Source organism: Falco cherrug, chromosome 3, assembly GCF_023634085.1.
Source record: "Falco cherrug isolate bFalChe1 chromosome 3, bFalChe1.pri, whole genome shotgun sequence".
Taxonomy (NCBI): Eukaryota; Metazoa; Chordata; class Aves; order Falconiformes; family Falconidae; genus Falco; species Falco cherrug.
This window is the reverse complement of record NC_073699.1, coordinates 75574693-75601564: the sequence shown is the minus strand read 5'-3', so window position 1 is coordinate 75601564 and position 26872 is coordinate 75574693. Positions and strand designations below refer to the sequence as shown.

The following is a 26872-nucleotide window of genomic DNA, read 5'->3' as shown; positions in this document are numbered from 1 at the left end:
ATGTCAAGACACAGGAAATTATGCTGGCCTGAGTGGGAAGCAAAAGGGTTGTTAAGAGTTGGAATTTTTATTTGATACATAAGAGAAGCAACCTTCACATTAAAAACTAAAAAAAAAAAGAGGACTATAACGTAAAGGACAACAAAGGTTAGTGAGAAACACGGCTGTACATGCAACAGTAGAGACCCCAGATCATGGATGAGGCATCAATTCTTTTGATGGTCCTTGCAGAATTAAATTGGAAGCTTCTCTTTGATAAACAGAAAAAGACAAAAGCGCCTTCCCGAAAGCACAATCAGTGAGCTGAATACATACTCTCTATTGTCTTATCAAATCTCCTAAAGGAGGTATGTACCTTGTTATATGCTGGACAAGCATCAATTCAAAAGAGTTAGAGCCTGTCCATGATAAATATGGTTGCCAGCAACAAGGAGCGTGTTTTCCAGAAGATACACCATGCCTTTGAATGCCTTCAGCCCGTGTTAAGATGCTTCCTTTTTGAACTAAAAAGTTCTAGCCACTGTGAGTAAAGTCTACCACTCTCAGAAAATACAGAATGATGCATTTACAGCAATGGTGCTAACTATGACACTGGCAAGTTAGATACCAATTTACTTTGTCATATCAGCTGTCCTGCATCACAGCAAGAAGAATGCGAACTCACTCATTTTCAAGTTGCTTTGGAGCTTTGCTACTGATCTAAGGTGATCTTTCCGTAAGTTATTCCAAAAGGGAAGTTTTAAACCTTATGTTTCACTATCTACGTACTTAGAGAGAACAAGCAGCATCTTATGTAAGCTTTTCTCCCCAGGCAGTGGAGGTACTCCTAGGTTGTTAAGTGTCCATCACAAGACAGCCAAGACATGGAACATGAAAATTTCAATTATGCCATTCTGAGGAGGCTCACAAAAATTTATGGAGAAATGATGGTAGTCAAATGCTCCACACAAACTGAGCAAGCAGCTACATGATTCTTTCAAGATAGTTATTTTAAGCAGACTTCCATCTTTGATATAAATTAGACTGGGCTAAGGAGAAGTAGCTGGATTCTGCTTAGGGTGACCTTATTCCTTACTCACTCTCCCTCCTCTAACACCACAACATAAAAGCTTAGGCTGGAAAGGAAATGGAAAAGCCTAGACTTTCCATTAAATTACACTGCATACAACTAATGTGTCTTACAATATTCCACTCCGAAACTAGTGCTCAACAGGCTTCTTTTCCAGGAAGAATCAATGCCTTAAATGTTATGTTGTCCATCATAAAGTATTAATTCAGACATGACAGTGAATAACCAAACCCTCTCCTCTCCCTCTTACTGGCTCCATTTTGGTGAACAAACAATGCTACTGAACCGTACGGAAGCAGCATTACCCCTGCATATTTCTCTCAGAAAACTAACAGGATACTGCATCTATTTGCTTTTTAAAAAAAGAAAGATAAGCTGGGAAGGATTTATGAATCATTAAAGTAATACAGCACAGAAGCTTTTAGGATCTCTTGGCCTGAAAAAAAGTTTAAATTGCTGTCTGAAGTGCTTAAAAAAAGAGAGGATCAGAGAGAATCCTACATTCCAGTAACCAGTGCAGTTACAACATAGTTCCTTCCTCTAGCATAAAGAGGCCAATTAGTCTAGTGAGAGAAAACTAAGTTCAGCAAAGATAACCCTGAAAATAAGATGCAGATTTTTGAGAGTGATGATTAGACTCATAAAGATGTGCATCAGTGGAACAGACATTTAAAGACAATAAAAGCTTGGCTATACCATTACCAACACAGAGCGCACCAACCCTTGCTCCATCACATTTAGGCATAATACAGAATTTAATGGTTTCATGCACGTAAAGCCTCCAGTTTATCTGAATACCTTATAAATTTGTAATTGAGCCAAGGTGAGAGGCCAGCCAGTTCTGAAGAGTCAGAAGCAGTACGATCAGAAACCAAATTCCTTCTTCATGCTAAGCCTATATTTCACTGTAGGTATATGGCTACAGTGACCAGCTGTGCATAGCTTATATCAAAGCTTATGTTAATACTGATCCAGCTTCTCTGTTCCATGGATGATATGGGAAACCCATGGCAAAATAACTCCTCTCTATTTTGGCCTCTTGTGCTTTTACAGTATACTATCCAAATAAATTGTTTTAGAAACTGTTAATTCACCTCCGTATTCTTGTTTCCTACCACATGTCTACATTTTATTTCCATCTTTACCTTAAAGTAACACCATGTAAAATCTGTAGCATTAAACCTTTTCACCAGCTAACCAGAAGAGTTAAGTGTCATCTAAGTAGTGGCAACAAAAAAACTGAGTGGGGGTTGATTGGGTTTTTTTGGCCTAAAGTCAGGAAAGATAAAACACATACCAAATTGTTGGAGGGAGTACACGGCATCCTGCATGTGGATCCAAAATCTGAGTTTTCCAAGAGATATTTTGTCATATGACACTGTAAGAGGTAGCTCTGTTGTTGAACGATTTATAACCTGTATTTCAAAAAGATAGTTTCATTTTTAATAGCAGAAAAATTGCAACAATTATTTCCATTAAATAAAAAAAAAATGTCGTGATTTAATCACACAATTTTAAGACGTCGGTCTGTTTTTTGGAAGGGAATAAGATCTTAGACTTTGTCCTGGTTTCAGCTGGGACAGTTAATTTTCTTCTTAGTACCTAATGCAGTGCTGTGTTTTGGATTTAGTATGAGAATAATGTTAATAACACACTGGCTGCTAGGTAATGTTTATACTAAGTCCAGGACTTTTAATAAAGTTTCTCAGGTACTGCCAGGGAGAAGGCTGGAGGGGCACAAGAAATCAGGAGGGGACACAGCCAGGACAGCTGACACGAACTAGCCAAAGGGATATTCCAGACCAGAGAACATCTATGCTCAGTGTATAAACTGGAAGGAGTTGGCTGAGGCCTGTCAGTCGTTGCCTGGGGGCTGGTCGGCATTGGTTGGTTGGAGGTGAGCAACTTTATTGTGCATCACTTGTTTTGGTTTTTTTCCCCGCTCCTTCCCTTTGGATTTTATTCCTCTCCCCTTCTCCCTCCTTTTCTTTACAACTGTTATTATTTTACTTCAATTATTAAATTGTTCTTATATCAACCCTTGAGTTTCACCTTCTTCCCAATTCTGTTCCCCATCCCTCTGGGGGGTGGGGGGAACAAGTGAGCAGCTGCACAGTACTTAGTTGCCAGCTGGGGTTATACCACAACTTCTATACTATGCTTGAAGCCTTTGGGTTTTTTTCCAAGAAATGTTAAATTAGCAGTTTGTTCTCTTCAAGTTCTTATAGCAACCTCATTGTCACCGTACAGAAATGCCTCAGAAGTTTACACAAAGTTCTCTCTGCTGGTCTCAGCTCAAGTGGGAAAAGTGTGCTTAAGGTAATGCTCCCTTTTGACAGTTCTTCTCTGAATGTATACGCTAAGTTTACCTAAAAAAAAAAAAAGAAAATATCATATCCCAAAGGCCACAGTCAGAACTTCACTACATTAGGCTGTTTTTTAGAGAAATTGAAGTTACAATTCATACTAAAACAAAAGGCGGGGAAGCAATGTGATGGTATTTGCTCAGACTGGTGAAAACACCACAGCTAAAGCTAAACAAGCTGCCCTGGCTGCAACCTTTGGGTTATGGGGTGTCACAGAAATCTTCCAGCTCCAAGAGAAACAAATTTCAGCTAATCCTACTGTATCTTCTACACTTTAGTTAGGACGAGAGCTACCTGGGGCCCCCTTAAGCTGAGGGGGCCGCGGGGGGAAGTCTTATAATTGCCTCACCTCCTTCTGTGTGATAGCTGACTGTCTCTCAAACACGTTTAAACCAAAGAAAAAAATAATTGTCCTCACAGGTGTTAGAATTCTCTGCAGCTACCCAGGTACAAGTTCAGACAGTATGTTTTAAACTTGCAAGGACAGCTCGAGACTACACACAGGCAGGCACCTTTTGCAACAGTTCAAGATCTATTGCTCCCAGTTCCCAATCACTACCCAGTCATAATTCCCACCTCAGAACTGCTACTCTACACTATACCTGTTTCTATAGCAACTAGTTAGCTGACACCTATCAGAGATGAATGGGCTGCTTCTGATTCTTGTATTACAGAACATGGTTTTAGCCTTCCCATGTATATCAGTCAGGTGTGAACTGGGGAATAGTTCACTCCCCCATTCACTCTTTCCTCCAGTGCATACAAACAATTCTCAATCTCACCACCCTCCAAAGACCTTACAAGCTTTTCAGACAGTGGCAGAACATGCATGCATGCATGCGAGGGAGAGAAAGGAAAGGTGAGAAAGTTTTATAAATACAGCAGAAGAAAGGAAGCTTGAGAAACTAGAAGGGTGCCAAGGATCTCTGAACTGCCTGGAAAAAAAGAAGAAAAAAACCACACCAAAACCCCCCAAAACCACAACGTGGTTAGAGCTGACAGTAAAGAATGCTGGCAAGATTCTACAGCTGTTTACCAAAAGCTACATAAACATCTTCCAGGCTTTTTCTCCTTTTTAAAAGGATGCATGTAATCCATCCATTCTCATTCCAATTTCACAGTCTATCAAAGATAGCATCAGCATTTCTGGGAGAAAAGGAAAAGACATTTTATCTGTGCAGGACAGACAGGAAAGTTAAGTTTTGCAGATGCATGGGTACGTAACACGTGGCAAGTGCACTCTACACAGAAAAAGCACTACACTAAGGAGTTAGGGGTAGTGTAGGGAGAAAATCAAAATGGCAATACAAGACAGAGATAGGAATTCTTTAACACCAAAAGCAAATTAAATTAAGATAATAAAGATGAGAATGAACTCTTTCTCAATGAATTAAAAGCCCACAAGGGCTGCCTCACAACCTAGTTGAGTGTGATGGTTGCTAAGCCTTTGAAAACTAGGGAGTTACCAAACCTCTGCAATACAACCTACTCTTGTCGTATGGCCTCAGAACATCACACAATAGCACTCTATCAGTACTACAAAACAATGCGTAAACAAAGCAAATAAGCTCAGTGGTGTGAATCTTAAATTTTTCTCTTTATTAAATCAGGATCCCATGCAATCCCCAAAACTGCAGCACTGGTAAGAACATTTAAGAACGCGAGGAACACATAACGTCTAGGCTGTAGTACTTACCAAAGATGACCTACATCTCGGTCTATAACAATAGTCAGTATATCTGACTCTGTAATAATAGTCAGTTCAAAATCTACACAGCCTAGCATAAGCAGGGAAAACACATCTTCAGCTCCATGACTTTAGGTCAGGCACACCACACACACAGCGTCTATGCCCCTATTTACAGCCAAATGCTGACCTTGCTCCACCTTGCTACCTGCTTTCCCTTATTCTTTCATGCTCTTTGCTTCCCTCTCATTATCTCACAGTATGCGTATTATTAGACCACTCTTTCTGCAGGGCTAGAGAGCAGTTTGGCAAGCCACTACTGAGAAGCCTCATAAGCCAGTGCCAAAAGGGAAGTTTGCTAGTTTTGACAGAACAGTCTTTGCAGCACTTCTCAGGATCTTTAATGACTTTTAAGGCAGTGAGATACAACAGCATTAACCATGACATGCATGACAACTGTAGGAATGTTATTAATAACATGATAATGCTGAATTTATTTGTAAACAGGGTACATGACTTGACCAGTTAAAAGCTCATATGAATGTACTGAACTGAATGAGCTGTGGTAAGAAACTTAAAACAAGGGACAATGACCACTGAGAAAGACATCACAAAAGTCTTATCTACAGAAATACTCGACAAAACTATCTGCTACCAAGATCTGTAACAAATGCTCAGGAGTTTATTTTAGCAAACAAGGTTGGGGTGGAGGGGATACAAGTTCTTAAAGAAGATCCTGCCCAACACTAATTAACAAGATTATTTAAGCTACAGTTAATGAATTGGAAGGACAACTTAGAAGGTCTGTGGAATGTTTGTATCTACCAAGGCTTCCATCTAGAAGATGCTGAATCCAGACATACTCATTTAACGGTTTTGAGACATTCTCTAAGACTTTTGTTTTCAATAACTCCAATTGCTAAATTCTAGTCAATGCAACTGAAAAGAACTGCACAGCTTAAGTAAGAGCTGCTAAGATGAACATGGTTTAGATGCAAGGACTATCACGTGTAACCTGTACTAAAGGAACTGCATAATTTTCCACAAGAGAAGAGTTGGGCAAAAACTGAACACAAAAAATTATATTTAAACGTAATAAAAAAGTGGGTTGTTTTTTGTTTGGGGTTTTTTTTTTGTTTGTTTATGGGTTTTGTTTTTTTTTTAACTGCAGAGTTGACTAAACACTAGAACATGTTGCCCAGAGAGGCTATGGCATCTCCATCCTTGCATATATCCAAAGCCAGCTGGAGAAGATCCCAAGCATCCCACTCCAGGTAACCCTACTCTGAGCAGGGGCACTGGACTAGCAACCTCCAGAAATCTCATCCAACCTCATCCTTCTATAATCCCATTATTTAAGTCCTGATTTGTTTTGAGTTCACAAAATCATTGGATATACTGCAACACCAACTTTTCAGGGGCTCAAGTTACTCGAACACTATAGAGAGCACCACCAGACAATTTAAGCACAAATGAATTTTTCAGAGATGAGAGAATAGCCACTGACTTATCTCAGTGTAGCTGTGTTCTGTATGCTCATTTCCCTAGAAGCTACAGAAGCTGCTGTGGGATGCTAACACTCCTTCAGCTTAGGGAGTCAAATTGCTTGTGACACTGCTCCCACCACAGCTGGTGCTGCAGTAATGTCCTCCATATCCACCCAAAAGGCAGGAGCAATGAAATCCAAGTATCTTTTGGTGGAATAGAATGGAGTGCATGGCAGGTACTTCTGCCAGAGGAGTCTCAAAACCCACATCAAGACTCTACAGTTACCACAGTTGACCACATTAAGTTAAACAGTCATTGGTAAGAGTCCTTTGGTGAATTTGTATTTTTTTGCATTACAGCAAAGAACCTATGACAAAACCTTAATTCAAACAACTATTGAAGATTAATGTTAAAACTGTTAAATGTAATTAAAGGTATTCTATTACTCACCATCAAATCTTTCACTCTGTTGCTTAGCTGATCAATAAATAATATTGGAAGGTAATGCACTGTCTTCCCCAACTGAACCCTAGGATGTTTAAACATGGATTTTATGACTGTAGTGATCTAAAAAGAAAACTACTTTTATTCAAATTAATACTCATTCATCACTTTCAGATCTACCCATGTAGATATTTCCCACCACCTTTCCAGGCACATTTTCTTTTAACACACAGCAAGAAAGAAGCCACTAGCCTAGAGTCTTTCGTTGAGAGATGTCTGTATAAAAAAATCAGGCATGACATATTTCTCCTTTTAGTTTGTTTTTATTTTTCTGTAGAAAGACAGCAGAAGAAGAAGAAAAAAAACCAAATGAAATTCGTCATGATGATACTGAAGCTGTTGTATGACCAAGGCTAGAGGAAATTAAAGAGTTGGGTGAAGAGAAATGTGCTGAAGTTTACTACCATATATTTGTATCCTTTGTCTCAAGTATCCTTTCCTATGCAACAACAACCCTCCACCATCTTCCCCACCCTTCTGCACCCCAATGACATCTATCAGGTCAGCAACAGCACACACTCTAGCTATCATGGGACTATGAACATGATGGCTGGTATGCACACAGGAAGGCTACATACTACTGGAGAGAGAGCACACGAAGCAGAAACATTCTCTGCCTTCCCAACAGCAGCTCTGATTTACACTGTTCTACCACCTCACCAATCTGCTTGAAACAAATAGAAACTTTCCAGCATGTGAGCCCTTTACAAAATTGACTGCTGGAAAGCTATTTAGCAAATGATGACCTATCTGCAATCGCTTTCTCAGTATCCTAGAAGAGTATTTAGCTTAATGCCTTGAGAGACAAATTCTTGAAGTTCTTCACTAGAAAGGCAGTTACCTACACCGTGATGCTGTCAGTAAAAGTCTACGGAACTAGCATAGCAGAGCTTTTTAAAGCCTGAAAGTTAAGTTTTAGTTGTTAACAAAAGAAATACGTCCCTATGCATGCTAAGAAAGGCCGCATACTAAATATGCAATGGGCAACAGTAATACAGAAAAGTACTAAATCAAGGCTCAGAAACACTGCTTGGTTATTTAACTGAAAAGCTTTAGATTTCTATGTAATAACTACAATTAAAGCTACTGCTAGTGGAATTGCAGTGGGCTACTTCATATCCAAACTATTTCCTGTATAATACAACGATAAAACAGCACTGATGCGTATCTAAACACGACCAGAAAAAATACCCTCGTTCATCAACCCCAGTCCAACCCCTCCTTGTTACGAGCCTATCTCAAGAGTTATTAAGTTTATCTATTCTGGCCAGGAAGCTATCCCAGAACCCCAGCGTCTGCTGATTAAGCAACTACTTCTGGATTTAACAGGATACTTGTAGAGAAAGGCATCAACATACAGCAGCACAAGCCAACACAGCACTCTTTAAATGGTTAATACTGGAAGTAACTTAAGCAACCTGTGAACAGAAGCTACTGCCAGCATTTAGCAGCCTAAAAACCTATCCCCCCTTTTTAGTATTTTCTTGAGAAAATGACATAATGTGGGAACACACACTGCCAAAGTAAAATAAAGCCAATCATAAAGGGAGAAAAAAGATGTCATAGATCAGCTGTGCCTCTTCAGCACCTGCAGTTTGTACAGATAATTTGCAGCTGAAGGATAACTGGAAAGGTCAAGGGACAGTAATTGCTTTAAAGGCCAGAAGTATGATTTGAGAACAAGGCAGGTATGAAATCTGCTGTAGCATTTTACTTGTGTCTTTGTAGTTCTGCTTTACCTTACTATGATAGCTCCATACCAAAAAGCATCCTAAACTCTGAGCTGCCCAGGAATAAGGTAATCTCCAAATAAGGTTTTCTAGTACATATCTTACTAATTGTCACTACTGAAATGCAAGCATTAAGAGTATTTATTCTTGTTTCCTAAGCACCAATTTAAACCTAAAACACTAAAGTACAGAGGATTTCTGAAGAAATAAATATGCAGGAAGTTTATAATAATAAATCTAGCAAAATTATGCTGTTGACTTACATCTTCATGTAACGGTGAACATCAGCAGGGAGGGATGATCCATCAAACACAAAGTCTTCCACCATGATGTTTAAGGTTAATCTTGACCTCCAATGAGAGACAGGTTCATCTAGAGCACTGGTCTGTTTTTCTGCTTCAATTTGCTATAAAAATAAACATACTGTTAAATAATACAAAATTTTGTATAGGATAATACTTCCAACTCACAGAAACTGTGGCGTGACTAACTATACCACGAAACAGAATTCCACTGAGAAACACCTCACCTTAACTTCAACCAGATTAAGTATTTTGCTCAAATACAACAGAATGGATTGTAAAGGCCCACAATAGTCTGATGCTGAAAAACTTCAGTGCCCATTCACAGCCTTGTTCATCAAGAATGAATATTCAGCTAATTAATCTTAATACCTTAGGAAGGTGGATACGAGTCAGAAAAAGTCACTTTGAAATAAGGACTGTAGAGTAGTCAGATGTTACTTCAGAACAGTCAAAAGGATGTGGATGATCAGCCATAATTCGGGGGAGTAAAAGATCAGACCATTTGTTTTGAACTTCTGAGCTTCCAAATGCTGCATAAAGTAGTGCTGGATCCAAGTGTGACCTTAACTTTCAGCAGACGCTTCTTCCCAGGGCATTCTACCTGCTTTTCTTTGGATGAACAAGAGCTGGAAACAGCACTGCTGGCTACAGGTATATTTCAGATTCCGAAGACGAACAGAATGAAATTCTCAAGTTCCACTTAATATGAGGCACAATAACCATTCACAAGTATTTAAGTAACACTGTATTTCCCCCTGCCCCTGGTGAGAATCATAGCATTTGTCAAGTATCTTACTACTCTCTTGGAAGTGGAAAGTAAGAACACCCTGAAGGAAAAGAAGCAATTTTACATTGGTCACTGACCAATATCAAAATCAAGGTTATCTCTCTGTTTCATAAAGGCAAAAGATATTGATTCACATGAATCCACTTCAGAAAGCAGCATCATGTTACAGAACAATACAGTACTTCTACCAAAAGCACTGAATCCTTAAAGAAATAACGTTAAGTAGTGAAGTGTTTTAATAGCAGCAAGTGTTATTAGAGGGCTCTACCTCTGCCATCTGTGTGGTCTACTACTAGGGTACGAGCTGATAATCAAGAAGGATTTTGATTTTTTTTCCCATAATATCATTGTTAGTGTAAAGATACAAGCACAGCAGATGCTAACACTAGAAGTGTCTATAGAAGAAATTACTTTTTTTGCAGCTGCTCATCTATAGATGGAAGAACCACCTACCTTTGTGGCTGATTCTCCAGTAAGCAAATTAATCTCTTCTGGTTTAGGGACCATATACGTGGTCAGAGGGCTTACTATATGCACCTGCTTACCATCATGCCAAGGCAAAATGCCAGCATGATGAAGAAATATATATGCATATAACGTGCCATTATTTCGGGTTTTCTTTGGTACAGAGACATTCACTGTCCTAAAATACAAAACAAGTACATTATGAGATGACATAGCACACGCTGAAATATTTGAAATTATTAGCTGTTACCTATAAGGATCATTGAAGATGTTCTGGAAGCAATCAAAAGAAAGGCTGGGGACATTAAAAATAAAAATAAAATAAAAAAATAAAATAAAAATAGAGAGAGAGAGAGATATGAGTTGTTTGGGTTGCCTGGCACACACCAATTAGTTCTGGCTAATGGGACCAATTTATATACTCCAGTATGTGTCACAGCATTTGCAAAGTTTACTGTTATCTTAAGATAGCTTAATCTTTGTCCAATCTGTACTTTATTTCCCTAGATAATACAGGACTGCATCATCAAGTCTTCCACTGTTTTCCCCTGCCCATAGGTCATAGGGCCAAAATTATCACAGCACTTGTAGAAACAGCCTTCCGTGTGCTGAATAGGAGATTGTATACATGATATAAAGTTTAAAAAGAAAATGACAAAAGTTTTGCCAAGCACTCTGCATCAATAAAGTATCTTCTCAGCTATGGCATGCCAAGCACAGAACTCTACACTGGTGCCCCAAATCATGAAGTCACTCTTCTTCTCTTAGCCAAGAAATCATCCTACTTGCAACCTCACATATCTCCTCTATTCCTGCAAATTTGCTCAGGTTGTTTTGCTCTCAATACTTCGAATAGCTGGCTGACTTTGCCAGTAAAACAACTCTATATCTCGCAAGTCTGCTGGAGATGAAGTTGAGTATGACCTAAACTGCAGACCAACGTGTTCTCTAATTATAGAAAACAGAGCATGAAATAACCTGGGAGACTCTGTGACAAGAGAGTCAAGAATAAGGTGACTGTTTTAAGCAAAAAAAAGTGAGGCAGCAAATATGAAGCTCAAAAACAAGTAGTTCTAATAATTTTAACTGTATAGAGGCACATGTAGAGTGCAGTGTTATACTCAAAAAATTTGTGTAAGGGCACAAACTTATTCCATCTCAGCACCAACATCCCTTCAGAAGATCTCTAAACCCTTAACTACCAGAAAAGGGTTTACTTTTATGATTATTAGCCCTGAAACAGTTATATCATGTTGCTAAAACACAGGAAAAAAGAACACAGTTTGACTTCCAAGTTCTATTCCAGATCTGAAGCCACAGCTATTAAGAACAAAAATATCATATAGCTGATAAACTGGCTACAGATGTTATTAGAGGAAAGTCTCAAGCATTTTCATGCACTTTCATTTCAATTTTCATAATGGAAAGTAATTTTTACTATTATAGGCAAAGCACAGCTTTATAGAACATTTGTCTCTATAGCTGAAAACAGTATACTGATCTAAACTAACCAGTGCTTAAGTTTAGCTCATCGTACATACATGACTGATCTAGCACAGCTAGTAAGATGAATATTTAGAGCAGAATCTGAAAATTAAGATAGACAACATGGAACAGCACTGAAGATTTGTAAAATCTACAGGAGAGAAACAAGCATTTCCATGTAGCTTTATTTTGCAAGCTGTTTCTGGCAACGATGAAATGATTTTCAATGTAAGAGAAATTTGTCTAAGAACCTACACTCCTCAGTGCCAGGTGAACTTAGCACACCAATTCCATAAAGACAGTATTTAATTCATGAAATATCCCAGTAAACTTTAATTAAAGACAAAAGTACTGTTTTTATTAACAGCAGCATTTCGTTCACAAATCTTGAGGCTGAAATCCAACTAACATCTTTCCTGCCTTAGCATAGCAAATACAGTTAATACTTTAGGAAAAAAAGGTGAACTGAATAGCCTGTACGACATGCAAAAATAGCTTTAAACCCAAACCAAAAAAAATTGCAAGAACAACTAACTATTCTACTCTTTCAACACAACTATCACTAACAGTCTACCATGCTTCATTCATACTTCCATACATGTAGCTACTAGTTAGGATGCACGCTTCAGAATTAAATAAAGAACTTGCAGTTCTGATACCTACCTTTCAAATTTGGACTCAATGTCAAAATCCTCCACATTCAAAACCAGATCTATGTTGCTCTCAGCACCAATATTTGACCGTGTGGTTGTATACACGCTCAACTGGAATCAAAACACAGCATATGGAAATCAGAGCACGGAAATACTAAACTCACACATTAGTGTGCTTAAGAGTGTAAAACTGCACTTCAGCTTCACCAACCTCCCCTGCCGCGCGATGGCCACATACATTGGGAAAGAAAACAACGGAAAAGCCTAACGCAGGTGTCAGCTATCCCTTCCGTCCTTCTGGGGGCTGAAACACATGGTAACACGGCCCCTCGATACATTTTAAGAGGATGACCCACTGCGAAGTCAAAAATCTCTCAGGTGCGTTGAGCCGTTTGTCCAGCACGGCTGCTCCACCGCGCTGACACCGGACATCGGAAATCAGTAAGCAAGAAAACCCCAGGCGTTCCTCCCACCCGTCTGCTGCCACGGGCGCTCCCCACACGGCAAGGGCCGCCTGCGCCGAGCCCCGGCCGCCCGCCCCCGGCTTGCTGTCCCCACCCGCGACCACGGCGGCACCGGCCCGGGCACGGCGCTCGGGCGGCGGGGAGGCCACGCGTGACCGCGGCTGCCGGCCCAGCCCGCGCCCACCAGCGCGGCGCCCGAGGCCAGACAGGCCCGGGAGCGGGCCCCGCCACCCCTGCCCCGGGAGCGGGCCCAGGCTGTGCAGAGGACCCCGTTCCACGGGCGGGCAGCCGAGAGGCCACGGGCGCCAGGAGCTGCTACCGCCACCGCCACAGACCGGGCGCTCGCGGCCCCCCGCCCCCCGCTCACCTGCAGCTTGGGCCTCCGCGCCAGGTAGGGCCAGACGCACCCGGCCGCGCCGCCCGCCGCCGGGCAAGGCCGCGTGTAGACGATGCCGTACATCACCCAGCACGTGTGCGCCACGTACACGGCGAACACCCCCACCACCAGGCTGGTGAACGAGCTGCGGCTCGGCATGGCGGCCGCCCCCCCCCCCGGGATCAGCCGGGCCGCCCCGGGCCGCCCCGCCGCCGCTGCTGCTCGCGCATCCCCCACGCAGCCAGCCGCCGCGCCCCGCCTCGTCACTTCCGGCGGGCGGAGGAAGCGCCGCCCCGCCGCCTGGCAACCGCCCCCGGCGAGCAGCCGCCGCGGGGACACCCTCTCCGCGGCGGGCGCGTCGCGGCGTGACGTCAGCGGGGCGGCGGCCGCAGCCGGGAGGGGGCGCTGGGGCCCGGCGCGCCGCAGCCACGCAGGCTGCTGTCCCGGCGGGCGGGGGGGGGGGGGGGAGGGGGGAGCGGCCCGCGGGCGCTGCTCACACCGGCTCTGCGGCGAGTCGGGCGGCGAGCGGCTGGGGGGGTTCGGGGCACGTTGTATTTTGGCCCCCTCACAACGGGGGCCTGTGGCGTGGGTGGGGGCCGGGCCCGAGGTGAGGCTGCGCAGCCGAGGCGCGGTAAGGGGGCAGGAAGGCGGAGAGGAGGCTCCTGTCCCCCTGGCCCCTGTGCCCCTGGCCGCGGCAGAACAGCAGCAACAGCTTAGGAATTAATACGGAGAAATCATAATTTAAAAAAAAAAATACCCTTCAGCAGCTTAACAAGGACTTACCGTTTATACTTGGCCGCAGACTGAAAAGTAGTGTAATATGATTTAAAAGAAGAAAAAAAAAAAAAGGAAAGGGGCAACGGGTCGTGGCAGCCACCAGAAGGGCCGGGCCGAGCAGCCCGCACTCCCGCCCGGGCGGCCGGCCGAGCTCTGCTCGCACTGGCCCGAGCTGCCATACGCTGCCCCTCAAGGGAGCTGGGAATGCTCCTCCAGGGCTCGCACTAGCAGTAGCTTTGTTTTTTTAAAAAAAAAAAAAAGTTTCTTGGGGTTCTCAGATGTCTCCTTGCATGGTGTCAACCAGGAGAAAGCAGTGGCACGGGTATGTCCCTCAAGTACATCTCAGCCAAGAGCTTGGGGAGAAAAGGCACAAGCCTGGGCTGGAGGCCTGCCCCAGCTGCGCTGCGAGGCCGCACAACAGGGAGCTTTCCCCGCAATGCAGGCAAGCCAAACAGGCACACCAGCAGGAGAATGGCTCAGGCAGTCTGGGGCATCACCTAAGCACATAGCAAGATGCACAGAGCTTGGAAATACCACAGGGGAAGGCAAAGATGGGTACCTTCTTCAAGAAAAGAAAATGGTGGAGAGTAACAGGAGAAAAGGTGGGAAGATGAGGGTGGGGAAGAAGAAGGCACGATGTCAAGGTAGCAGCGTGCGCTGTGTGCCCTAGCAGAGACGTGTGTCACCTGAAAAGACTGAAACGAGAGCAGCGAGGAAGGGCTGGCTGCAGATTCAGACACACCGGCTCCCTGTTGAACCAGGCAGCACAGTGGCAGAAGCAGCAGAGGAGGGCTCTGCTGCCAGGGCAAAGCAGCGCCAGGACTATAGCCTGTCACCTCTGGCAGGCCTCATGCTTCCTGGCACACAGCAGGGAAAAAGTTAAAGTCAGATGGTATCAGGCAGGGAATCTCTATCATTGGAAGAAAGAATTCTTGCATGTGTTCTGTGCATTTACACATCTGTAATATATTAAAATGTCAATCACTTCTGTTTCGTAATAAGTAACTGTGAAAGTGTACTGCATTCTGATATCCTCTGGCATTAGTTAAAACATTTTCTAGTATAATCTACTTCCATAAGTATAGAGCAAATAAGTTACTTGCATTTTAGAGCAGAAGAAAGGGGGGAAATATATATTCAAGCAAAAAGCTCCAGGTTTGAAAGCTTTTCTTCATAAGAAAGTGTGCCACATTGCTGCCTGATTAGTAGGCAGCCTGACAGTAGGAAGAAGAAATAACTAGATTAATTTTTGGTTTGGACAAACACAGTATTAAAACTTTTTTCTTACATGAAATGAAATTACACGCATTTGCTATCACCTATAGACATCTGTTCCTTCCCCCAGACCACTGCATGGCTAACCTGACTTGGGCCAAAGAACATACTCAAAATTTGCATCCATCCCATACTGTTAAGTCTCTAATTTCCAGTTAAGAAAAACATTAACAAGTCTTCCCTTGAGATCTTCCTATCATGATGGACATACGTAACTCCTCTGGTAAACTTCTGCAGTGTTTCACTTGCATTCTTAAAAGTGCTCATGTTACTGGTTCAGCTTATATCCAGTGGACCTCGTTATGCCTTCTTCCACCCACTGTTACGAATTTCTTATGTATGTAGGTATCTGGAGTGTTGGGTCACTTCTTGTCTGTTTCCTGGATAAATAAAAGTAGCCAGAGCTACTTCAATCTAATTAAGACAGACTTGTTCTCCAGACTCCTGGAGCCCCTTTCCTGAATATTTTTTGATCTTTCAATATTATTCTTTAAACACAGAAAACAGAACTGAAATCAATATCCCTGTTGTCCATAGGGGACACAAAACAAAACAGCAACAGACAAGCCAAAACCCACACACTCGCACAAAAACCCCCGAACACCCCAAACCCAAACAAAAACCCGTTAAACTCCTATATTTCATACTCCCAGTTGTCAGGTAAACAAGCACTGCTCTCCTATACACAGTGCTACAGAGAACATGCATCAACAAAGTACACCTAAACATATATGGACTCGGTCTTACTCATAATTATGATTTGTATCCTTTCCCTTATTGTAAGTCTTGTTGTTTATAAAAAACTTAAGTTGAAACAAAATCCAGAGGAAACCAAACAATTTTTCCTTAATTTTTAATTTGGCTTCACGCTGAAAATTCATTTTACAAGCCATTCATAAGGAAAATGTCCAGTTGGGCAGAACGAGCCATGATTGTATACTGCACATCAACACTTGTAGTGTATCATTTAGTCCTCTTTTAGCAAATCATCATATGACTTATATAGCACAGTTTAAATGTTTACATCATTTGGCTCAGTTCTTCACATGCTATAGTCCACTTCAACTGATCAGGCAATTAACAAGAAAAGAATGCTCAAATTGAGGTATTTCCTTTAAGAATTTACTGATCACTGGTATTCAGAGGTAATGTTAAATCATATCTTTTAAACATTGAAAAACGTACAAAAACAAGTTCAGTTTTAAAAAATATTATCCTTAGTCTCTTCCATGCATGTTAATAAAAAATATAAAAATCAAATTTTTAGCACTGAAGTTATACTTCATTCTGCAAAAGTATTTCACAACTGGAACAACAAGCTACAGTCACCTTTAGTACACGACTTGGTTTTTGCTTTTCAGTATATGAAGTATGGTCAGTTCAGTGCAAAGGTAATAGTCTATGTACACATACCATAGGAGGGAAATTTACAGCAGAAAATATGCATTCAGATTATTATTATCCCAGTAGCACTATATATTGTTACAGATTTACACTGCATATCCATGAGCTATTACAATAAAAAGCTTGCAGCCAATATGCATCTTTAAACACACCAGGCCTGCTTGAGCAGCCTTGAAGTCAACCAAAGTTGTACACCACTGATCGAACAGCCACGTCATACCTTGCAAATGAGTTCCTACAAAACAGCTTCCTGCTCTGTCAGCACAGGTTTTCAATGAAAAGCATCCTCTTCATGGCAGTGCCTAACTTGGATTCAGTAGCAGTTAAGAGAAAATTCCAAAATTTGATCATTTAAAAGGTTAACTTTTTTGCTTTTGCTTTTAAATTCTCAAGTGTGTTCCAAAAACATAGCAATATTTTTTCCAAAATATATAAAGGATATCCTCAATGAAAGTTTAACAATAATTCAAGAGATCAAAAACATTTTTTTCTGAATTATTTCCGAGCTTGTTGATAACTCTGTTTTAATCTTCCAAAAAGATGGAACTGGTACCTGCAATGAAATTATAAATGTCTTGTGCAACCAGAGAGATGCTGGGAATTACAAAAAGGTTTAGAAAGTGGTCCCATTGAACTGATGCCAAATACTTTCAGCACAATGCTGCAACATTGAAGTTGTATAGTACATAACACAAGGTTAGCAGAGATGCTTAGTCTTGGTCCTCCTCCAGGAAACAAAATCTATCACTTCTAAAGAAATTTACTTCTATTTCTAACATTACTGATTTACATGGAGCTCTTAATACCCTTAAAGCAATTGGAGAAAGCAATATAAACAAATCACCAAACACAAATATACAGACAAGCAGCAGCAATGGTTTCGCTTTTTGTCCAAGTATGTACAACTGCTAAGGAGAGATGTTTAACTTAAGGAATTCTAATGCACATATTTAAAAATACAATTTCATTTTTAGATGTTCACTTAAAAACTGCTTTTATAGTCTGGAAATACAGCACTGGCTAACCTAAACCACCTGAAATATAAGAAATGTTTTGCTTGAACTTCATTATAAAAGAAAACATAAGACAAATATATATACTTAGGGCATACAAGATCTTTACAAGTTTATTTCTTTAGCATTTAAAATACAAAATTGTCTTCATGCTGGATAGCAAATAAAAGACATGTATTTGGGTTTCCCCCATATACATTCATACACTTGGAAATAACCTATCATCTGATGAATTTCATTTCCAGTACCATGGTAGGATGAAAAGTGTCTGAACATCAGCTTTCTTCAGTATCCATGAGGAGTCTTTGTCTGCTATCACATTTACAGATGCTGCATTCGGAATTTGTAAACAGGCACACACTGAAAGTGACATAGTGATTCAGAAAATCCACCTCAAGATTTAATTGTACTGTATTTCTAAATTTAATTTCTTATTGTTCAGAGAAGTAAGGAGAATTTTAATAAGCTCTTTCAGATCTGCTGTCACCTGGACACACCTGCAATGGTTAAAGTGTGCGAAAAGAAAAAGCTATCCTTTACCTAATGGCAAGCACAAGCTAAAGCAGTACATGGACGCTTAGTTTTGAGCAGCATTACTAGAGTAGGACTTGCAACATTCACCTGCCGCTTATTACTCAGGGAGACCAGTTCATGAATGTCACTTAAGCTTAAGAGGCAGCAAGGTCTCCCTCAGGCTGTGACACACCTGCAAAGAACAGATGGCAGAAGCAAGAGCTAGAGGTACAGAAACTGAATTTACCAGCCTAAGAGGCAATAGACCCTTCTTTACTGGGGGAAAAGGCCACCCTGAAGTGAAGGCTTTTTGCTGCCATGCTAGTCTTCATGGGCTTTTCTACTTGCTGCTTCAGGACCAGAGGTTCAGCCTGCTTTTTCTGCAGCTGACTCCATGGCTCGCAACCGGCACACTCTGATAACACCCCATTCATAATATCAAAACAGAATGTTACAAAAGTCATTACGACTTTCCTCTTGCTTCTAACATTTTCGGTCAAAGTGAAAAAACTGAAACTTAACACTATATTGTATTGACAGATTATCATACAGCACCTTTTTTGAGATCCCAAAGCTAACCTCAAATAAACTCAGATGTTCATATAGCCCTGTGCAATTTAGCTCAGTATAAAGAAGCATGACAACTATGTTGATTAAAAAAAAACTAAATAAGTTGATTAACAGGAATAACTTACTCAGGTGCAATCTGTGCTAAGGGGATTCTACTGTTTCCATTCCCAGAGACTGACCATTTGAATATTGCAAATATGTCTTCAGTGGTTATACATGGCCTCCCGAGGTTAGCCTGCACAGGAATACTCTGCTCTGCCACTTCGCTAAAGAAAACTGAAGAAGCAGCTGCTGCTGTCACAGAACTAGCAAAATTTTGCCTAATGAACTTGCAAGAAATCTAGGCAGTGTCAACTGCTGCCAAAAGGTATATTTCACAGAAACATAAACCTTTCATTTTATGAGCCTCTTAAATCCTCTGTTCTCTTGGTATCACCCACTTCAGTTTAATCCCGTTACACATGATACAGCACATCATATCATCTGGGGAAAAAGAAGCTGTTTTCTACAAAACAAATCACTCCTCCACTTGTGAAAGTGAAAGTAATTATCTTGAAATAACCCTGAAAGGTTTCCTAGAGAAAGAAACTGTCTTAACTTGATGACTATGAGATGCAAGAAATATTCATAGATGCAAGTTCAGGCACATCTAATGGCTGCCTGTTTGCTGCTGCTTCTCTCAGTAGTTTTACCTCAGTATTATATAATTTAAGCACGTTTTAATCATAGCAGTGACTAACAGGTATACCCAGTTCACTACCTTGGCTACAGCATAGACGAACTGTGTGTGTTCCTCTGAGGCGGTGCTGGAAAATTTACCTTAAGGAGGTCTTACAAAGTTCCCATTTGAATACTTTTTGAATACTTTTTTCCAGTTGTCAAAGGAAAAAGGCTGAGAGCAGATGAAACTCCACTGGTTGTGCTGCCAGTGACCTTGTCATTGCTTGGATACACAATGCTGCACCCTCTGACTGAAGAACAGCTGGCTTAATTTCTACCTAGTCAGGACTGCGGATTTACCTGAATGACCGTCTCAGTCTTCCTGCTCATCTGTGAAAGAGATCTTGCAGTTTTGCTGGACTGATTAATTAATATTAAATTAATTACTAATTTAATAACTATCAATGGCACTGATAAATTTTACTTTCAATTTCGAACTGTTGGACCTACTCTTCTCTTTTTTTTTGTGAAGAATCTAGCCATATGAATTAGGTAATTTAAGTTTTCCAAAGTAGCTGCAGTTCAGATGGTTACTTTTTAGGTAGCTGAAAAGTGCTTGGTTCACAGGGCACTTCTGTGCTTCAGCGCAAGTTTAGAATCTGAACTTAAGTTTTGTTAATGTAAAACTCTTGGCCTATGTATTTGTCATTTCTTAATTCTAGAACTCATGAAAGTGCTGCTAAAAAAAATAAAACCAACAGCGGCATCTCATTAAGCAGAATACACCATTTCAGAAGGTCCTATGATCCACACTGACCTAAAGGAAAATTGATCTGATTTGGTCAGGATTTTTCATCAGAATTTTTCTGTCCATCCTAGTTTGGTCCCATAATATATGCAAAACTGTGCTTATAGTATTTTTCTGAGATCACAGAATCTACAGCACCTGCTCTTCAAGTTCCACAACTTGTGTTGTTTTTTTTAATGATAATACCAGTGTTGAAGAAGCAGAGAACAGAATATGGACTAAACCAATTAACATGAAAAGCTGTACTTACTGCATGGTAATATAGAAATAGGATGAATAACTTAATAGCAATACAAACATGGCCTTGTAAGGGAACTCAATAAAAACCTCTGCTTCAGAAAATTTATCAGGCTATGCAGATGTTGAAGTGCAACAATCCGTCTTCCAGAAAAATGTTTTACATTTTATGAATTAAAAAAAAGATACTCCAACCAGCCCAATGCTTTAAGTAGCCAAAACCTATTCAGTTTGCATAGTTCTAGCAGCTTTGCCACTAGAGGTTGCCTCACTTCCCTACTGCAAACCAGTCTCCTTTTCAACCTTTGTGACCTAAGGATTTATACCTTCAAAGTGGGATTAGCAAACACATACCCATGCCTGGTTGCTTTTCATCACAGTAAGATTATTCTAGCTACAATAAATGCATTGAAACATACAATGTAATTCATCAATATAAAATTAATTTTACATCTTATCTTATTCATAAGGCTTACAAATTGCCTATAATGCCTTCTAAGTATATCTGCTTACAGCAGTAGACTCCTGAGCAATCTGTAATAGCTCTTGCCTTTCTGTGGTAGAGACAGTGGTTTAAACATCCTTTCCACCTCTTAAAACATTTGTCTGCTTTTAGTGGGGTCTTATTATGTCTGAAGAAATAGAAGTGAAGAAAAAAAGAAGATACTTTCTAGGTATCTTGGATTTTATGGTTCTCTGTGTTACTTTAATTACATTCAAAATACAGAGCATACTTGTTCAAACGTATCAGAATAGCAAAGCTTTGGCTAGGTGTCTCATACATGAGGTAAAAATGTAGGCTGATTCAAGAGCCTTACTGGCAAGGGATGGCAGTATTACACAAAAGTAGTAAAATACTTATCACAAGCATCAAACACCTTCATATCCCTGCATTTTTTGTGTAAGGATCAAGAGACATTGTTGCAAAGAACTTACGTAATTTCTTCATACGTATCCCTCTAAATTTAGGGGCTGTTGATATCACATTAAAAGAAAACAACGTGTTTGTAAAATCTGTAATATTTTCATTGAAAGCATTTACACGTCAGTGTTTGGTGATGGGGAAAGGAAGCTTGCAGTAAGCCACTGAAACTTGACTGTCACAACCCAGCTGTTCCACAGTTGGATGCCTTTTAAAAAAGGGTACTTAGTTGACTACTAAAACATTTCAGCAGTCGGGAGTTTGATAGCTGGATTATAATGAACATTGCTGCAGTAATGCAATGCGTTATAGGCATCAGCCCTCAACAATAAGTCTGAGTTTACCACCCCACACTAACTTGGCTTTTCTGTCACTACAAGGCACTAATATTACAGCTTTATATTCTACAGATGATAAAATAACCTGAATTATATTAATTAACCTCTGGTTTTGTGACATTGTGTGTGATCTAACTACGGAAACCCATGCAGGCTGATCGTGACTTCACCGTATCATTCATCCTGTTATGCCCTTTACCTTGTTCAACAATTTCACAGAAGAGGGAGCATCGCAATTCATTTCAGAATTCAACTTCAGTGTTCTTTTGGGGGTTTTTTGTTCTTTGTGTTTTTTTTAAATGGTTGCTTCCACCAAGAGTACTTGCTCACCAAGCAAACAACGCGCTGGTCCTGGCCTTCTTCAGCAGCAGCTCTGGACTGAACTCACTGACGCACACAACTTTCAGTGCCTCTTCACCACGCAATGTGGCATTTGTTTAAGGGCCCGTCTACTGTAGGTTGCAGCACCCTTCAACCCAAACTCTCCACAACTTAGTTGCACTCAAGTGCAGCTATTACACTCACCATAATTAGCAAGGAATTGCCACCAAACATGGAACAACCCCACCAAAACAAATATGAAACCAAATAAACTCTTTGGTTTTCACAAGGCAGACCCCCCCAAATTACACACACCATCCATGCAAATTAGGCACACTTGTTTTTTAGCCAACCTCAATCAGCTTTCTTTGCTCTTTCACAGATACGGACAGAGTATCTCTTCCTTTGGAGCTTCTCTCACCTCAGCTGTCCATGGGGTACTAAGCTTACCTTTTTCTTCTTTTCAGACACATGTCTCAGGGAACTCCTATCTCATTCCCCACACTCTGAAATTCTCAAACTCACAAGCTCACATACAAAGCAAAAGATAACTACCTTAGGCAGCCAGCTTGAGCCACATGCCATAAAGTCTTGTAGAGAGGATGTGATACACCTAGATTACAGTTCATGTGCCTTCACATATATACTAGCTTAAATACACACTGTACAATCACAGAAAGTAGACCTCAGGACGTATCCCTATGGCCCTGGGCGGTGGTCAACAAAATCAAGCGTCTCCATCTTCGCTGCCTGTTGTTTTAAAAACCTCCAGTGAAGGAAGGCTCCTCACCCCACCTGGAATAACCTATTTTCCTTACCTTAACTAGGTGCATTGCAGGGAGATTTTCTTAATGCTTAACTTGCCTTTTAAATGCATGGCCTGTATCTACCATCAATGTGGAGAAAAGACTGTTCCCATGTTCTCTATAGCAACTTTTTCCATATTTGAAGACTGTTTTCACATCTTTCTTCAGTCTCCTGTTCTTTGGATTAAGGAATACTTTTGATCTCTTTGAGTACTTTGTCCTCTAGACTATCCAGGTATTCCCATCGCTCTCAGGTGCCCCAACATGGACAGGTATTTCAGGTAAGGCCTTATCACACCTTGGTAACACAGAAATACCACCACACTTTTCTCAGGCTACACTGTTGATGTATCCCACTATAATTATCTTTTCCACAGCAATGAGTTAACAGTGTTCAGTTTGTAATATTCTGTACTTCTGCTGCCCCAAGATGTTTTATGCAGTAATACCCACTTTCTTTTCAGTTTGTGCAGCTGACTATTCCCTAAGCGCAGTTCCTCACATGCCTTATTTTTCCAAACCATTTCCATTTTTCATGATCACTTTTAATTCAAATCTTGTCTGCCAGTCAGCTGCAGCCCTGTCAGCTTGGCATGCGTTACCTAAATTTTATTTACATATTGCCTCCAAATGAGGACCTACCTCCACATACTCCACAGAAAGTGTAATTTCTTACATTTTTTTCCCCCCCCATACCCTTTCTATTAAAGCTGGTTTCAGTTTGCAGACTTGCCACATACGGTTAGGGACTTATAAGGACATATTAGAATATGTCCTTAGGAGCTTTAAAATGCCTCTTGCTATTTAAAAAATAGTAATAAAAGCATTAGGTACTAAAAGATTTCCTTCTGCTAAAAGTCTTCCCTTTCAAATCTAGTTTTAATTTAACATGTGGAAGACTCATATCTCAACAGTTTTCCAGTCACAAACCCATCATATTTTAGCACAGCCCTACAAAATTTGTCATAGAAGTGATGTGAAAGTATTTTTTGTCTGGAAGTAGAGCTGCCATCAGTTATTTTGTGACAAAGTCCTCCTTCCTGCTCCTTGAGGCTTTTGTCACATTTCCTAATCAGTGAAGCTCTGTCATTTTGTAATAATCTAAATTTTTCGCTGAGACTTCTATTGGTAATTAAGGCAGCTGGCTTTACAAAAGGAAAGATAAGAAACATTACTAATACAAGTGTTTTCAGTTTTGGTTGTTGTTTTTTTTTTAAACAGTTCTAAAATAATTTAACCTTCATATATGTTATATGCAGTGTATGTAATGTTGCTGTAGAGATTTAACTAGCATTTTCAGTATGTTCTGCAACTTGTCACTGGCTTGGCCTCTGAAGTAACTGCAACCTTTTCAAACTTGTGCTGATACAACAAAGTTTTCACGTGTTAGCTTTGTTCCATGCTAAGTTACCTGTATACACAGGCTTGTTATAAAAGAAACCTGTGATTCCTGATAAATCTAGATTAAACACAATTGTGTATGTGTCTCCTATTTAAATGTTGGGTGGATATGATTTACACTGATTATAAGAGAAAAGCACACTTTTATCACTTATTTGCAAACAGTATGTGGCATGTCAGTTTGGAAAAAAAAATAACGTTTAATTGCATCCAGAAGATTACAGTAGAAAAGGTTGGGGTGAGGGATAAGGAGCCTTTCCTTTTCATTCTACCATGGAACAGACAAAGAGAAACAATTTTGTCATTCAACAATAGAAATAAAAGGTAATCCTTAGCAAGTTTTTGCATTGTTGTTTCTGAACTGTTCACTGAAACCAAAACAAAGGGCCAAAATATGCTTGCCCTGCTCAACAGAATAATCCCACTGACATCAACAAGACTGACTATGCAAATATGGACAGCAAAGTTTGGCCCCAAATAAACATCCCCATAACTAGGGAAAAAACTAATCACCAAAGTGCACTTAACACCATAGTAGCTACAGTTTCTTTATACATGCACAGTTTGTGCGACACTTTGTACATGAAACTAGCCAATGGAATATAAATAAGCGTGCCGCTTCCTTTTAAATACGAACATTAATAATGAAGCACATTCACATTTTTGCCTTTCAAAGACCTTTTTGAAAAAATAAAAACACCTTTCCCAAAGAAACCTGGAACATGTTGTTAAATATAGCACATGTGATTCAAAGAACAGTATTAAGGTAGAAGAACTTTCACACACAAAACTGGTATTTGCTGTATAGTTGGAGTGACTTATGAAAATCCCAAGAAAAGACAATCCTCTCACCAGGAGAGGAAGGTAACAGTTGTAGTGTTAATTCAGTTTCTTCTGCAAGGGCTTGTTTTTATCTTCAGCATTTTCAGGGCTGAAGTCAGTACAGATACCATTAGGAGCAGAAAGAGATGATGTCTCCAAGACACTCTCAGCTCCCATCTGATCAGCATAGAGATAGTCTTCTGCAAAGTGTGGGTGCAATTCGGCAAATCTGTGGAAGTCATCTAAAAAAAAATTGTTGTTATCAGCTCTTTGAAACAGAAGGATGCTAAATTTGAATACTTACAGATATATAATCACATGATCACTTTGGAGAAAAATAGCAGCAGTTAACATAATGATATCCCCGTAGCTTGTTTTAGCAGAAGTTTACCACATCCCCAGAGCTGAGATGCAGCAAAGAGAGCTTTGCACTCAATTCTCTTCAGCCTAACAGCAGCTGTCATTGCTGTCTTCCACTGTCAGGATCTCATAATTTCAAAAGGTGTAATATTTTAGAGAATAATATTGTGAGAAGATAATTAATTTGTAACACATGAAAAAACTTGATTTTAACTTTGAATACTAGTAAGACAATAAAAAGAACAAGATTAGCTTGGGGGGGGAGGGGAAGCAGGAAGTCCTTAAACATCAATAAGTAACACTGTGTGTTAAAAGTTAGATATTGAAGCCATGTCGCAATTTGCCTATAATTCAGACATGATTTGAACACAAGATACTGTACAGGATCCAAGTCATAAGAAGCTATTCTTATAATGTGACACTGCATAAAGCTGGATGTGAACATTATTACTAACTCAGTCACCTACAGTGCATCACACACAGCCCACTCAAATTCCCCGAGTTATCCTGGAAGAGCTCATGATCAGATGATGCTGCGAGTTCCCTGGAGTGCAGTGCAGATGACAGCTGAAGTAGCCTTTCAGAGGAGTGAAGCCCTGTTCCTCCTGGTACAGCTGGGCTAGTGTGGAAGCAGGGAACTACTACAGCTTTGCCTCTCTCTGCCACCCTTCTCCGAGACATGTTTTTCTCAATATTGCAAAGGGCAAGGGAATGTCATTTGGCTCGCAGGGGCACTGAAGTTGTAGGTCAGCCCTGCCTCTGAACTATTGTAAAGGCAATATGCAAAGACAATGCAATAGACATAACTTTATCCTTCTGCAAATAAAAAAGTGGGTATCCTTTATAGACAGTTTATACCAGGGGTCCTCAAACTTTTTAACCAGGGGGCCGGCACACAGATGGAGTGGCAGGCAGCCATCTGCGGCTGCTGGGTTTCCTCCCCCAACCCCCAGCGGGGTGGGGGTGGGTCTGAAAATACCAGGGGCTGGATTGAGGACCCTGGGGGGCCGTAGTTTGAGGACCCCTGGTTTATACAGATCTAAAGTATTTTGGACCTTGTAACTTTAACAAAAGCTGATGATGTTCAGGCCATGAAAACCAACGCTACCATCTACATTGAAAAACCTGTACGTACAACAGGTGGATTGATCAAGTAAATGATAGTCTTCAGCAGGGAACAGAAACCGAAACCTTAAATGTTTGAAAATGCATACAGCAAAAACCTTCATTTCAGTAATATTTAATGCAACTTCAACTTTTTTTTTT

The 26872-nt window shown here is 40.6% G+C and overlaps 2 protein-coding genes across 2 annotated transcripts in view; both read right to left on the bottom strand.

The window, feature by feature from the left end:
- Positions 1-13566, bottom strand: part of CLPTM1L (CLPTM1 like) — a 30877-nt gene extending 17311 nt beyond the window's left edge. The window contains exons 1-6 of the mRNA XM_055705814.1: positions 13371-13566; positions 12550-12650; positions 10390-10579; positions 9108-9250; positions 7061-7139; positions 2367-2484 (exon numbers count right to left, since the gene is read on the bottom strand). Coding sequence (XP_055561789.1) covers positions 2367-2484; positions 7061-7139; positions 9108-9250; positions 10390-10579; positions 12550-12650; positions 13371-13538 — 799 coding nt within the window. The 5' untranslated portion in view covers positions 13539-13566. The remainder of the gene's footprint in view (positions 1-2366; positions 2485-7060; positions 7140-9107; positions 9251-10389; positions 10580-12549; positions 12651-13370) is intronic.
- A 2701-nt stretch (positions 13567-16267) lies between these two features.
- LPCAT1 (lysophosphatidylcholine acyltransferase 1) overlaps positions 16268-26872 on the bottom strand; it is a 68440-nt gene continuing 57835 nt past the window's right edge. The window contains exon 14 of the mRNA XM_055705815.1: positions 16268-25488. Within this exon, the coding sequence (XP_055561790.1) occupies positions 25304-25488 (185 nt within the window). The 3' untranslated portion in view covers positions 16268-25303. The remainder of the gene's footprint in view (positions 25489-26872) is intronic.